This window comes from Apus apus, chromosome 10 (genome assembly GCF_020740795.1).
Source record: "Apus apus isolate bApuApu2 chromosome 10, bApuApu2.pri.cur, whole genome shotgun sequence".
NCBI lineage: Eukaryota > Metazoa > Chordata > Aves > Apodiformes > Apodidae > Apus > Apus apus.
In genome coordinates this window covers 5,706,014-5,721,260 of record NC_067291.1, presented here as the reverse complement: position 1 = coordinate 5,721,260, position 15,247 = coordinate 5,706,014, and the positions used below count along the sequence as shown (strand labels likewise).

At 37.6% G+C, this 15,247-nt stretch overlaps 1 protein-coding gene across 6 annotated transcripts in view; it reads right to left on the bottom strand.

Annotated features, from left to right (window-relative positions):
- OTUD7A (OTU deubiquitinase 7A) overlaps positions 1 to 15,247 on the bottom strand; it is a 117,777-nt gene that overhangs the window by 15,101 nt on the left and 87,429 nt on the right. For all 6 annotated transcript variants that reach the window (XM_051628342.1, XM_051628340.1, XM_051628343.1 and 3 more), the window contains 5 exons: positions 11,224 to 11,325; positions 9,603 to 9,730; positions 8,431 to 8,543; positions 2,630 to 2,757; positions 701 to 850 (listed from right to left, as the gene is read on the bottom strand). In XM_051628342.1, the coding sequence (XP_051484302.1) occupies positions 701 to 850; positions 2,630 to 2,757; positions 8,431 to 8,543; positions 9,603 to 9,730; positions 11,224 to 11,325 (621 nt within the window). The remainder of the gene's footprint in view (positions 1 to 700; positions 851 to 2,629; positions 2,758 to 8,430; positions 8,544 to 9,602; positions 9,731 to 11,223; positions 11,326 to 15,247) is intronic.

The following is a 15,247-nucleotide window of genomic DNA, read 5'->3' as shown; positions in this document are numbered from 1 at the left end:
ATGACCTTGTTACCAACCCCAAGATCTTGCAGTGTTGATTATACGCCTTGTAATGTTAGGAATATTTCATTAGGTGGCACTAAGTTGTATCACTGAATCACAACTACTGAGAGGCAGGGTCAGAACAGCTGAACAGTAATTTCCCTCAGATCTTTTGTCAAGCCTGTCACTTAAAGGACACCAGCATAGCAAAAGATGTGGTGTGTGGTGGTTACCCTATCTGCAAAGTAATTGCAGAGATAATTATGTTCTGTGTATTCAATCAAATTATTTATGCACACAGGCTCTTGTAAGACCTGTGATAATGAAGTACTATATGAAGGCAGACAGGCGTGCCTGAAATAAATGAGGGTCTTGTCAGTCTACCAATACTATTCCAATCCAAATTCTTAGACAGGAAGAAATGGATTCTATCTACTCTAGAAATTGTCTTGTTTCACCACCAACAGAACTCAGGCCTAGAAAGGATCAAGGCCAAAGACACAGTTTAAGTGCCAAATGCAGACAGTGATAGCACAAGGATCAGGACTCAAGAGTTCTTGTCTCCCAGTCTTGATTAGACCACTCAGCCTCCTAGGAATGCAGCAATAACACTTAGTGGATATTGTTTCTTTTCTGATAGGTAAATACACCTACAGGTAGAAGAAAGTACTTTGTTGTATTCAATAAATACCCTTGGGTTCCTGTGTTTATAGCATACCTTGTTCTCTCTGTTGATCCTTTTGTTCCATGGAAACAAGAGCAGAGAAATGGGCCTGATCATAGGCTAGCACAAGAGGTGAGCAATGGCATCTGTTAGGTAGAACTTCAAGTGGCAAATAAATTCCTCCAAATGGTATAGGTGCAAATGCTGCAAAGATGAAGATTATTTTTTTAAAACTATGTAAAAGAACAGACAGCAATGTTGATTCTGCTGTATGTAAGAATTGTGCTACAACTTTTTCAGAGCTCCAGAAGAGCAGCCTCAAGTGGAGCAATCAATGCAGAGAGCATTCATAACAACAGATAAAATCTCACTATAAAAATTACATTAAATAAAAACATTCTGCTTTTACATATATTTTCCTTGTTCTGATCATTTACTATTAAAGATAGTAAGGTCTTGTAACAAAATCTTCATGACTGTCACATACTTGCAGATTTGTACCTTCTTGCAATACTTCTAAGCAGAAGGATATTTTCTAATAATCAGCAGCAAATACCCTGCCAGTTCTCCTGGTAACACACTCTGCTTATGCCTTGCAATTAACAGATTTCTACAAGAAACATTACAAATGTTTATAGTTCAAACACATCATCAATGTATGAATGTGCATATGGATGTATAAATAATAAGGAACGATATAAAAAATCCTACAAAAAGATCTTGAGTGGGAAGTTACATTTCTAAGGGCAAAGCTCTTTCCTTTGTATATAAACAGGTAAAGAATCTTTCAATGATGGGAAACAGCAAGTTTGGGCAGGAAAATTGTCTCAACGTGTTTGCTTCTGACCAATTGTTTTTCTTTTGCTGTGCAACTATGAATGCTCATTACTGAAATATTTCCAAAATGAGCATAAGGAAAAAGTAAACCCAAACAAGTTTTTACTAGAGACTTTTTCTTTGAGGGGGTCTGCTGTGTCCAGACTTCGGGATGGAGAACAGTATTGGTTTTAAGACATAAATCTACATTTTGGTGAGTCTATTAGAATTTGACCAGGTTATTACTCTTTTTGAAAACCTGTACTTTGTACACAGAGCAGTTAAACTGGGGTAACTTGATCATGCTGGTCCATGATGTCAGCAGTAAGAAAAACACTGGGATTACTGTGACAGAATCAGATTGGGTCAAGGAGAAAAAATGCAGGGGAGGGTAATATGGAATAGGAAAAGTGATGAGGGAATGAAGCAATAGGGATCATGTCTGTCAGAGCAGACAGCAACCTTACAACCATTCCTTGTAGTTCACAATTTGAACAGAAACTGTGAAATTACCTGCTGTTTTCCTGCAGAAGTACATTTCTGCAAACTCCATCAGGTCTTTAACATCCCCCTTTAATCAACCAACCATTCCCCTTTAGTTAAGCAACATACTACCATGAATCAGTATTCTATTAGTGCCTGGTAGGAAGTGAGAGACTGATTTAATCATCCAAGTCCTGCTCAGACAGCTGGCTACAGAGATGGATCTATCATTTGTGTGCTCACATATGTAAATCGAATAAAACATTCTGAAAACTTTTGAATGAGAGGCTGCAAAGGAGTTACTAAAAACAAAAAATCAAGATATACACACTCCAAATCCAATTTTTCAAAGTCAGATTAGATTGACTGATGCAGTTTTAAGCATATAACACAGCAAAATTAGAACCTTGTTAACCTAGACCAATGAGAGATGGAACGTGTTCTGTAACTGGGTGGTTATTAACAGTAAATATCTAGGATAAACGGATTTTAAGTGAGAGTTACATAATTATCCTGTACTTTTGTATACTTTGATCTAATAGCAATGGACAGACTATCATTTTGCTCCTTCTTTTTCCCCCAGAAAAAGCAGCAGCTGTGCCAGAAAGACTATGGTATGTTACCCTGGGTCTTTTGTTGCTGATAGTTCACCATTCAGTTTACTCAGGCCCATCCATTTCTTACCTTCTCCCCCTGAGTCTCGTAACATGGTGTCTGCTACTACAACAATAGGTCTTCTCAAAATATGTGCTAAGACAAAGACATGGAACTCCTCCAGGCTCTCATACACTGGATCTTCTGAATTATCGACTCTGGAAGACACAACATTGGAACTTTCTGAACCAACTTGAACCAACCACTGAAACTGTAGTGAACCAACATATTGCAGCAGCTGCTTCTTCCTTGTCACTCATATTCCCACTGTCCTGAAACACATATTTCAATTATGGAAATAGGTAACGTAAGAAATTGGTAAAGAGAATATATTTTTAATTAAATAGTAGCAACAGAGAAAATGCTTTCACTTTCAGATTCCACCCTAGTTTAGCAGTCAGCAAAATTCATTACTATTTTATACTGTTTGGCAGCCTAATGGGAACATGAGAGGTAATTCTTAGCCAAGCTCCTGGTGTAAATCTGCTTTTGTCTCAAAAATCATTATTTCATGTGACCCTTAGCACACTGACTACAATTAAAAGTGTTTTTCTAGTTCCTCTGAACAAAATACAGGTGAGTTTACTTAGGGAATGTAGGAAAAATGAATGTCAGCCTGAGTTGAAGGAATTTAACGTACAGAGCAGTCAACTTTTTCTCCTGCCATTATTACCAAAACATATTCTTTGTAATATGGGGAGGGTACCTGTGTAAGGAACTGGAGATCCAGCTTCCTACTAGATTCTCCAAGGAGACTGATTTCACCTACTTCAGACATCTAAAATCAGAAGTGTTTTGCCTTGACTGCCTCTACAGACAACAAAGCAGATAGAGACATCTGGAAGTAAGATCATCCCTCTCCTCTTCACCATTTACCCAGAGATGAGATGAAAATTCTCTTTACAGAATACAGAAGGGCTCCAGATCAAGAGGTAGCCTGAGGATACAAGGCCAAGCACTTTTGCCAGTGGAGCTTTGTGTTTCAGAAAACCCACAGAAAGAATCAATGCCAAGTATCTTATATGGTAGGAGAACAGAACACAAAATGCAAGACAGCACACCAGAGAAACCCAAGTCTTTCCTTTACATTGCCTTTCTTCAAGTCTGATCTAATTAACACATGGGTTAATGAAAGTATTTCCATCCTCTTCATCTAGCTGGAGCAGATACAGAGCATGTGAAAAAGCTGAGAGATATTATTACATTTTTAGAGTAAATGTTTTATTGAGGAGTATTCCATAGGTCTAAACAGAGTTAATCCTCAACGAGCTTTGCAATGAGCAAGTAATTTAAGACAAAGACAAAAGTGCTGTTCTTAGGAAGGAATTTATAAAAAATAATTAAAAATGGATGTAAAATATAATTGGAAAACAATGTGAGCACTTGAGAAGTCTTCTGCACTCTGAAGAGTTGTTTCCTTGTTTTGAATTGTTGGTAACATTAAGGAACACACATCTTTGGAGAAAAACATAATAAATTAATTATCCTTACTTGGTGAAAATACTTTTCAACATCTAGTTCTACAAAAAAAAAAAATAGGATGAAGTGTTAATATGCTGCCAGCATGGTGTTTTGTGTCAAAACCATAATTAGTCCTAAATTTCAGAAGTGACCAAAATCAATAAATTACCTACTGAAAGAATTTGACAAAGACAAGTACACACAATGTTTTTTTAAAAAAATGAGACCAGCTATCCCAGTCCTACCTGGGATGTTTGGGCAGTTTCTGTTCTATTCATAACCTGATGTCTGAAAGGCCCAAGCAATGGCAGAAGACAAAGGAAAACTGAGTAACAGGATGCCTATTAGAGGAGACAACTGGTTGCGACAGGAATTTCAGAGAAATGCTTTTCTTTCCCATACACATGTGCTCCAGATGCTCAGTTTGTCCAACAGACTCCCAGCAGCTATTTCCATTTTTGGACTGAGTTTCAGGATTCATGCAGAACAAGAGGACACTGCCTGTGGACAGTCAAGAGGGACTGAACCAACATGACAAGTATTGAGTTCTTCAACCTGGTGATAAGTTACAGGCATGAGAGCAGAATGAAATCTGAGTTCATATCATGATCTGCCACCGTCCAATTTCTGAAACCCCTTCTTTCCTTGCTTAAAAATCCCAACATTGAAACCAACATACACCACAGCCACAGCTTACTAGCAAGTACAAACTTCTGCTAAAGGCAGTTGCAGGAACCTACCTGTGATTTCCTTACACAGTATTTCAGCAAGAAGCTTCAACTCAAAAAAACCCCCACATATTAGTGGGACATCTCCCTTCTTCAAGGGGGGGAAAATTATACTGCATTGACTAAAGCAGATACAGAATGTGAATGCTTTGAGCTCCAATTTTTATTTCTTAATCTTTAAAAATAGAAATACTTTTTTACTCAGGTAAAATCAGTATGTAGGAAGCAGTTTGCAAGGCATATAATAAAAAAGAAAACCTAAATCAACTTTCCCCAGATAATCTTGGCTTGTTGAAATACTAGGAACACACAACAAAGTCTGAAACCTCAGACATTACATGTTTTTGAGAGGCAATTCCTGTTTAAATACTCTGGTTTTCTGTCTTAAATAAAATTAATGACAGCACAGGAAGATGACAGCAATATTCCCTCCCTTCTTCCCCATTTAAAATCACTTGACTTTATTAATAAAGAGAGTGTCAACAGCATAGAAGACAACTACCTAGAAGGGGACAGTTAATGCTAAATAAGAGTGTCATCCACTTTCAAAATCTGTATTAGATCACATCACAACATCTAGCTTTCAGCTTTACAAGGTTTTCAAGAAGTGAATAACAGTGATATTAAATCAAGCACTAGAACAGGCTTTGAAATCTCTGACTGATCCACAAAATGAAGGAATGGTTTGGAATTTTCTTTCTAGCAGCATTGCAATAGTTAGGTCCTTAAAAAAACCTGAGGGTTCAAGACTCTTGCCTTTTTTTAAAGCAGTTGCCTCAATTCAGTACCTCTGGTTTCCTTGTAAATGGAGAGAAACGAAACAATTATGTTAATCTGATTTTTTTGTTACATTTAGAGAAAGATGTGCAAATCTATTTAAAAACAAGAATCTGCTTCATAGTTAATTTGTTTGCTCTGCTTTAGTGCTTGAAGGGCTCTATGTGTTGGAAACAAGAACTTAAAGAGTCAGGTTTGTCTGCGCTCCCATCATGATCTTTTTTTCCAAATTCCAAGCATCAGAACAAGAGAAGAAGTCTTTGGAGATTTAGTGACAATTGCTCATCTCCTTTACATGTAGCTCACTCTGAAAAATAACTAAAAGGAACTTGCAGATGAATGAGGCAGCACAATTCCAGACACTTAGGCTTGTCACTGAATTCTTTTGAAGCTGATACAACTTCTGATGCTTCAGCTAATTCTGACACCAAAGGAGAATGTCTCATCTACAATTCAAAGACTCATTTGCAAGCTTTCTCCAGTCAGGTACTGTATTAAGAATGTAACATACCCCATCTCAAAAATACTATTTTGATGTTCCTTTCCCTTCTTAAGGGCTTTATTTTGAACATGGGTACATTAAGTTGAGAAAATAATTCATTCTGTCACATTCATTTTGTCTTTGAATGATTGTAAAGAGAAACAGGCTAGGCTTCTTGCCTGATCCCTCTTTCACTATTTTAAAGGAAAAATGAGCAGTTGTCTATTTATCCTTACTTTGGTTTTCAATAAGATAAATGCAAATCACGATGAGAACATTAAAACAAATTCCAATTAATTCTTTATGTAACAGTGATACTCCCTGAGTACCTGGGAACTAAAGGTGAAGATGATTGATTTACTTCCAAAGGCAAAATTTGAGGACATCTCTAACTGGTAGATACTGAAACAACATAGTACATGAAAGAGACAGAAAAGGCCAAAGAAAATTGGTGGTGAATGGCCAAATTTAATAGAAATGTATTGACCCTTATTAGAAGACTAAATCGTATCAATACAGGAAATGCAGGAAAATATCTACAAACATAGGAAACAAACTGGAGAGTAAAATGAAAACCAATCTATTTTTTTAGCCTCAAAATAGAAGAAAACGAGACATAATATGGCTGGCAATTTTCTAAACAACATTCTCCCACATCAGTAGAATTACCTATCCTTGACATCATGCAGTTAGAAGGAAAAACACCATATTCTGACAAAGCACAGAGAATACACTCTAAAAATTTTATTACTGTCATTGTGTTGTGTGCCCTAATTCACCTATTTATTTTTCACCACATGCAATTTTCTCCAGGGGAAACTGTAGTTAGAGAAAAAGATGCACTGAGTAAACAAACACTAAATATTTTAAATGAAAAACACTAGACACAAAACCTGAAGCTTCTGCATTCTTAAGGCTGATCAACAATCCTGTACTCTGGAAACAACTGCACTGAAATCAAGGGATGGTTTATAACACCAGTTATTTAAAGCAGATTCTGAATGTGCATCACATTTAAATGCTGTAGATACTATTACACCCCAAACTTTTTCACAAATACGTTTCTGTCCATTTTTTCCAAATAGCTTCTGAACATGTAAACTAAATGTATGCTGGCTGTAGACAGTACTGGGTTTTCCCTGCAACCATCACATTTTCTGGTACTGTTTATAATAAGCTAATTTTATAATTAAGTTTATAATAAGCTAAGATGCTACTGATATCATACAAAGATTAAACATGCATACAAAACTGGTCTTCAAGCAAACACACTTTCCTTGTTAGCAGTGGGTAGGAACTGGCAAACACTGCAACTTCATAGAGTGAGATCAAAGTAGCTGCAAGCAGCCTGCCTCTTGTGGAATCAATCTAGATAAAAGATACTAAATTAGACAAGAAAAGAATCTGATGGGGTTCTTGGGAATGCAAACTAACCCTATCCAAACCTTCTAGCCACACCAATCTTTACTAGGATTATAGTGAATCAGTTTAATTTGAAATAAAGACCCCTACAAAAGAATTCTTGCATTTGAGAGGACAATCTATGGGCACATGGGCACAATAAAAGCTTGGAGAATCAAAGAAAGGGCAACTCTCCCAATCAGTGCAATATTAATTTTTAAAATGTTTTTTATAACTGTTCAAAGATTGATGTAGCATATTGCTTTTTCAGAAGGGTTCAAAGTATAACTCTGATATTCTGCTTTCTGTTTAAAAAGACACTGCATCCAAATGTTAATCTTTAAGTTTAATACCAAAAATATCAATTACTTCCCCCTGTATGTTTAGGGTTAACTGCAGTTTAGGAGTAGAAAATTTGAAGAGTATCTGTGTGACTTGACCTCAGGAGATCTCCCTGAAGATTTTATCTTTGAACTATAAAGCAAAAAAAGTAATTCAATAAATGTATGAATATGAGAAGATGGCATTGAAGCTGTCCTGAAGCACAGAAAAGGTGATATCCAGGCACAAGCTGCTTTCTCCTAGGATGCTATTTGGAAGATGTGATGTTATTCTACCATTCCATCTTTTACTGAAAATACCTGAGCAGTGGCAATCTTCCCGCTAAATCTTCCTCAAACAAAAAGCTACACATCTTCAGTGAGACAAGACACTTGAAGCTAAATGCTACTGCCAACATGCTTGTTCCAGAAATTAATAAATTAGGATTTATGAAATCCAGACACTTCTGGATGTGAAGTAACCTCAAGTTAGTGTGGTAACTGTACAAAGAAACTTAACCAAAATGCTTAATATCACAATGGGATAAGTCTACCATGCCAAAAAATCACAACCAGTTGAAAAGGCAGTTTGATGGTCCTGTAAACACCTTAGTTCATCTGTACTGTATTGCTTTCCTACTGAGAACAAAAGGTAACACTTACCCACCACCAGTGCCTCCATTCTTGCTGAAATGCGCACGAGGCTCACTCGATGCCAGCTTAAGCAGTTCGTTCCACTCCCGTTCCCATTCTTCTTCTGTGTACACTAAACCTGACTATGGGAGAGAATGAAATACCTTTACCATTCTGCTGGTACAAAATGTAAGTGGAGTTCTGTAATAGTATTTACATACTAACTTATTTTGAACTTCATACATGATGGGGTTTAGTATGTAGGACCATGAATGGTTCAGTATTTCTATTCAGGTGAAAGAATATTAACTTACTAGAAAAGATCTGAACCCCTAACTGCACTGGCTGAGATTTCCAGAGGTGGGTCTGCTGCTAACACACTGCTCCCCTCCTGGAGATTCAGTTACTCATACCCAAGTGAATTCCCTGCAACCAGGGTTAGCATGCTTTCCTGCCCAGTTCTGGATGTTTGCTTTCTTCCTTAATATATGGAACTACTATGAATGCCCTCCTCAATGGACAGCTGATGCTTTCTTCCTCTTTGTAAAAGCTGAAAGGGTAAGTGCTTCTGTGCCCTGTGTTTTCAGGTAGCCTGATGTAGCTGAGTCAGTCACAGCTAAGCTGTACGCTCACTCACTGGTGCCAGCAAAAAGCAGGGTACAGTAAGTCCCAAGCATGTAAGCATATTCACTTGGTTGCATTCAGGATCACTTCTGAAACAGGCTTTTCTAGCCACTGTTTAGGCCTAGACATCTTCAGATAATAATACATGCTGAAGTACAGCTTTTAATCAGTGGTTAAACCAAACCTACAGATTTAGTTAAGAAACAACTACTCAATATTTGGTCACACCTTTAAGAATCCTAATTCACCATTCTGGACAATCTTTCTGTTGTGGATTTCATCCACTCATTTTACAATGCTTGTGATAGCTAAATGAGACATTGAATTTTTGCAGCCAAAATTTCCTACATGTTCCAAACTCATCTTAGACCTTTGAAGGCACAAAACTGTATTTATGCCCACAAAGCTACAAACACATCTGCATTCTGATACAAAAATTCTAAATACAAGTATCTTTTTCCCCAAACAAAATGGAAGCACAAGGAATTCAATAGCAAAGAAAACTTTCACAGCAAACTTCAGAAGAAAGCTTTTGATCCTAAATGATATTAACAAGACTGTCTTCAGGCCATACAGACCTCCTTATTCTGCTGGGTCTGTTGCCATCTCCATCTTCTTTTCAGTGCTTCCCTTTCAGCTCCACTTCTCATCATGGTATAGAGAGCTTTACGTAAAACCAGGTCCCGGTCGTGAAATCCCCACATCCCTAAAGTAGCACAAGTTGACATGCAGTTTTAAAGCAGCTACAGTGAAACAAACAGTAAGTACTAAGACAATTAATATTACTCTATTAGCAAAAGAAGCATAGCTCACACATTAGTCAAGATTCTCCTTGGCAAATAATTCACTCATTATTTCCAAGCAACAGTCAATCCAGATAAACTAATGAACAACAAGAGGGAACTGTAACAAAGTTTAATCTCCAATTAAGGAATGACCAGGGATTTTAGTTGCTTCAGTGTTTGCTTGCAGGCAACTTCAACTTGGCTGCAAGCAATGGGATATTCAGTGCACAGGTTGGTTATAGCTGCAGTTGCCAACAGACCTTGGAGGCACAAGAATGTTGGTGACAACTGCAGGCCCTTCTGTGAACCCCTAACAATACCAACACCCAACAGCATCCATCCACACACAGCATGATGGGAAATTCCCATGGGCTTCAACAGCCAAAGGGAGAGACAAGCATTCAAGATGATTTGTAGTCTAAAAATAGAACCAGCCATAGGCTTTTTAGCTCATTAGAAGATAATAACATGTCTTCATGTAGCTGAGAACAGTAACCTACAGTGAATGAGAACAGAGCTCTCACCAAGACATGCCCACAGACCACCACATTTCAATTACCATATTGTCAGCTGCTGGCATTAAATATGTTTACTTAAGACTTTGCAAGTCAAAATACCCCAAACATTTGCTGTAAAAAATACACAATTCCTCCTAAATAAAAATGAAGTGGACAAAGATTAAAAGATCCTTGGAAACAGTGAAAGTTCTTTCCCTAATACTTATTTCAAAAAGAAAAGCCTCTTCAAAATATTGAAAAAGCTGTGTTTTAAAAATGCACCTTTTTTAGTTGCATTGATGGAGTATGCTAGCAACTGCAACAAAAATATGTTTTTTCCTCATAATAGCTGAGAATATAGAAGGCACCTCAACGACTTTCAGCTTCATAGGCTTCTATTTATTTGAAGAATAGCTTCTAAGATCTTGTATTAAAAATTAATCAATTGGAAATAATTTTAATCCATCCCAAACTCTGTTTCCCACATATTTAAACTCAACAAGGAACCAACAGCGATAACAGCTAAATATTGCGTACTGAAGACAGCAAGAGAACTGTTTAACAAAAGTCAGAGAATGAAGGCAAGTCCTTGCCCACAATGAGGACAGGACAATCCTGCAGAAGCACTTGGAGTTTGCTTGATCCAGAGGTGTGAGGTTGGGCTCTGTAAGGAAAACGCAAATCACTGATGTATATGAAATACGGTTTTTGATATTATTCCAATTATACTTCTTTTCTAACCTGAGAAAGCTTTTACCTTCACCCCCCAAGCATGTCTAAAGTAAATAATACTTAGTGAAATTTGAGGAATGTATTGCTCCAGAACCAGGCTGTGCATCCCATGTGTTTCTGAGCTTTTGTTGGGAATAAAGTGGTAATAATTTTTTGGCAGGTTTCATGTGCAGACTCTCCCTTACCTAAAGATGCAGCATGCAAGAGGCAGTTTCCATCCCCTGTCGTAGCCAAGGGAAGCAGACGTTTGCAACTCGTACACACTGTGGACCACCAATTTAATCGTCCTGAAAAAGAAGCACATATTAACCTGGTGGAGTGGGCACTAAACCAGGATGTGTGCTGTGAACAGGTGTAATGGAGAGGGTATATCATGCTGAAGGGTAATCATGACAATCCTTTCTGCCAAATAAAAGTGAAAGCTGAAAAGATTAGAAATAAGAGGCAAATAAACCTTAACTATTCTCCAAGCGTATATTGGAAAAAGGAACAGCTTTTAATTAATTTGCATCTTCCATTCTCCTGTGCTGCGTTCAGGGGTGGATTCCCAAGGAGTTAATTACCTAAATACTAGTCTGAACCTTGGAATCAGTTCCCAACCATAATTGACACTGGCCTCCCATACACAGAGGACAGATTATGTTACACTAATAAAATCTCAAAAGCAAAAGTAATATGTATTTATTAATCAAAATCAACAGCTACACTACCAGAGAATTAAAATGAGAATACACAGCCCAAGGTGCAGGCAAGCCTGGAGCTTTCCTCTTTGAGAACATTTAGAGAGCCACTTACTCCTCACTGCTACATGAAGCATGGTTTACAGATTATAAATCAGAGATGGATTATTAAAAGGACTGACAAGAGGACAGATGTATCTACATGAAGCAAATAAAGCCATGAAGAGTATTGGTGCCAAAATCAACAATGCGAGTACGTAATTCCTGGCATACAGGCCGCCATGTGGTAGCTGACTGGAGTGTCAAGTCTTGATTAAATACCAATAGGAACATTTCTAATATAAAGAGCACAAATGTGAATGATCCTGTAACATCTTTGGTGATAAGGAAGAGCAGATGGTTAACAACGAGTACAGCTGGTATATTTTCCAAGAATGAGTATGCTGTGTATTGTATATTATACAGTATATTGTCCAGACTTTGGACAGTCTGTGGGTAACGCACAATTGAATAATTGAATGAATGATGCAACAGGCAGCCTAGGTTACTCTGTTTCTATGTCTTTCCTCTGTTGCAGACTTTTTCTCTCCCAATTCCTTTACTTGAAAGCTGAGAGAAAATATTAATCAGTCTTGCATTTAAAGTTAAATCTCCCAAAACAGAAATAAGTTCAAGCAATGAAAAAAATGTTTTATTATTATGCTTTCATTATATAATTGTACTGAAACTTATTTGTAATGGCAGGTAATACATATTGTGCAAAAAACAGTACAATAACATTTTAACAGATGCCCTTAATTACTTATTCTGAGTACTAAGAACTGTGTAATTAAATATCAATTAGTTAGTAAGGGTTGAGAGTTGCTATACTGTAAAGATGCAAAACAGATCCATAACTAAGCACATCTGGTAATCCTCATATGATTTTAGCAGGTAGTTTTTTAATGTCCAACATCTCAGACTAGGCTGATTGAATTCCAAACTCAGTGTGCATTGAAGCTTAAAGTGCCATGGGACAGCCTTTGGAAAAGATCAATCTGAAATAACAAGTTGTCATTTTTAGCAACTCCTGTGTCTGTGGGCTGTGAAACAACAACTTGCCACCTGTTTTTTGCAGAATGTTTTGGTGGTATTATCAAGGTGCTGCCTAAAGCACAGTTACAAGACCTATACCAGACAGACCTTAGGCCTTATGGGGGTAATGTGTGGTATTTCTTTGCAGATTAACTACCAGCTCTTGGTAATAAATGTCCAAGTTTGGTGTTCACAGATCTTTTGAATAACAGGAGGCTTCTATAAGAGTCATCTGCTTTTAGTAAATTACTAAAAAAAACCCCACATTTGTGGGCTTGTTTAACATCACAAAACTTATGGCTGGCTAAAAAACTGGCAGGACTATCATGAATTATAACCAAAAAGTGGCATATTTTCATTTTTCAAATCTAGTTGTTATAGTGGATACCTTTAGGGAAAAAACAGGAAAGTGGAGCTTAAGTGAAAACTGGAAAATGTTCTGTGCCAGCATTATTTCTGTCTGCTTTGATATAACAACATTTATGGACACACTAGACTCGTTTCTCACTCTCCTTCTGTTGGTCTCCTACTTGATCTTGCTTCTTACATTCTCAGCAGTCTATTTAATCTTAAAACCCCCCACAATTTCAAGAAAATTATCACTAGTTTTGCAGCAAAAATACTCTGAGAATTAATATTCTAGTACACTACAATTTGATCTTAAATTTAGATCAAGATTAGGATTCCTATCCAGGTCTACGATCGAGCAACATACAATCCAAGAGGCAGACACAAACATACAATCTTGCCATGACACTCAAGGCTTGAGGTGCAAACCCAGAAGAAATCTTAACAGAATCTAGTATCCCCCATGGCTGAAGCTTGCCAACTATTTGTGTATTCTGAGACCATCCTAGTCCTGTGCTACATGGTATGTATCAGACTTCACACAATAGGAAGCACATGCTGGCTCTCCCTGCTCCCCCATTTGCAGGGCCCAACAGGAATCAGACAGACATTCTGATACAGAACCAGATACACATCTTGCTTTCCATGCAAGGAAGGTAACCTGGATCTCAGAGAAAGTTCTGCAAACTCTAGAAAACAGACAATAACACTGTCTTAAAATCTGGTATCTGGTGACTCCCAGGACAAGATGCAAACATCAAGACCTGTCCTGGTGCAGACCTCAACTGTGGACGTGAAGAGAAGCTGGTCTTATGTGACTGTTAGGGTGAAAATTCAGCATCTGAGGAAAAGGAATAAGAAATATTTTAAAGCATGGGCTTTACTCCACAATATTAATAAAGTTGGAGTATTATTAACAGATACTAGAAAGTTTTACCTGTTCTCTTCATAAGCCTCTATATTGTATTGCAAGCCACAGGAATACTGTATCTTGCCACAGGATTTATGAGAAGAAGTTGGTAAAAAGGATTCCAGATGGTTATATGACCTGAGTGGCTCAAAAAGAAGGCAGAAGAACCCATTTCAAGTATTAACAGGGGTCTGGCTTGACTTTCAGTATCAGCCCCTGATGCCTCATCAACTGAAAACTGGCAGTTCTCTAAAAAATAAACAGTGGCACAAGCTCAGTTTCCTTAAGAAACTAGGCTAAATCCAGCCTTTCTTTCCTTTCTCCATCCTATCTTACTTGCAGAAATGCACCTGGCGTCCATCTTCCATGACCAGCAAGTTGCAGAAGAACATTTTCAACTCCCAATCCAATGGGAACTGAATTCTGGACACCCCGTATGTTCTCAAAAGCAATGGTTCCCCCTAAACAGTCACCAGCTCCCCTCTGGAACCCAACAGCAAGAACTGCTCTGGGGTGTGTACAGCACTGGCTGGCAAAGTCAACAGAGGATTACTCAGCCCACTCAGAACAGTCATACATACAATTTGCCATGGGTGCAGGAACCTCAAATCCAGATTGCAGCAGAGCTGTTTCTATGCTTTACGTGTTTCTTACATGACTAAGAGGATTTGTTTTGCTTATTTTTAGTTTCAGCCCTTTCATAGAATAAACATGTACTTGCCAGTATTGATGTGAAGAAAATTACAAGAACATATTTTCTACATGGGCTTGTATTAATCATTCAGTGACTGCTTATTCTTTAAAATAAGTGAATAAATAAGGCATTTCCCAATGCAATTTCTGAACTTGCAAGAAAGGACCTTCTTGTAGTTCTCTCTAGATGATGGAATTAGCTTCACAGTAGCATTTGCAAGGCCATTCATATTTACTGATGTCCTTGAAATGCAACATTGAGCTGTGCATGTACAAATAAGTAAAACTGAGCAATCAAATAAATGCTTCTTTTAGCCTGATGCATTAGCAACACAGACTCCGTCACAGAGGATACTGACCAGAATGCAAATCACAGATGATAAAATAAGATGGCACAGAAACACGACTATGTATAACTGGCTGGAGATAACTGATGCAGATAACTGCAGACCCAGTATTACCTGTTTTCTTCAATTGTTTCTTTCATAACCCAAGACAGACTGT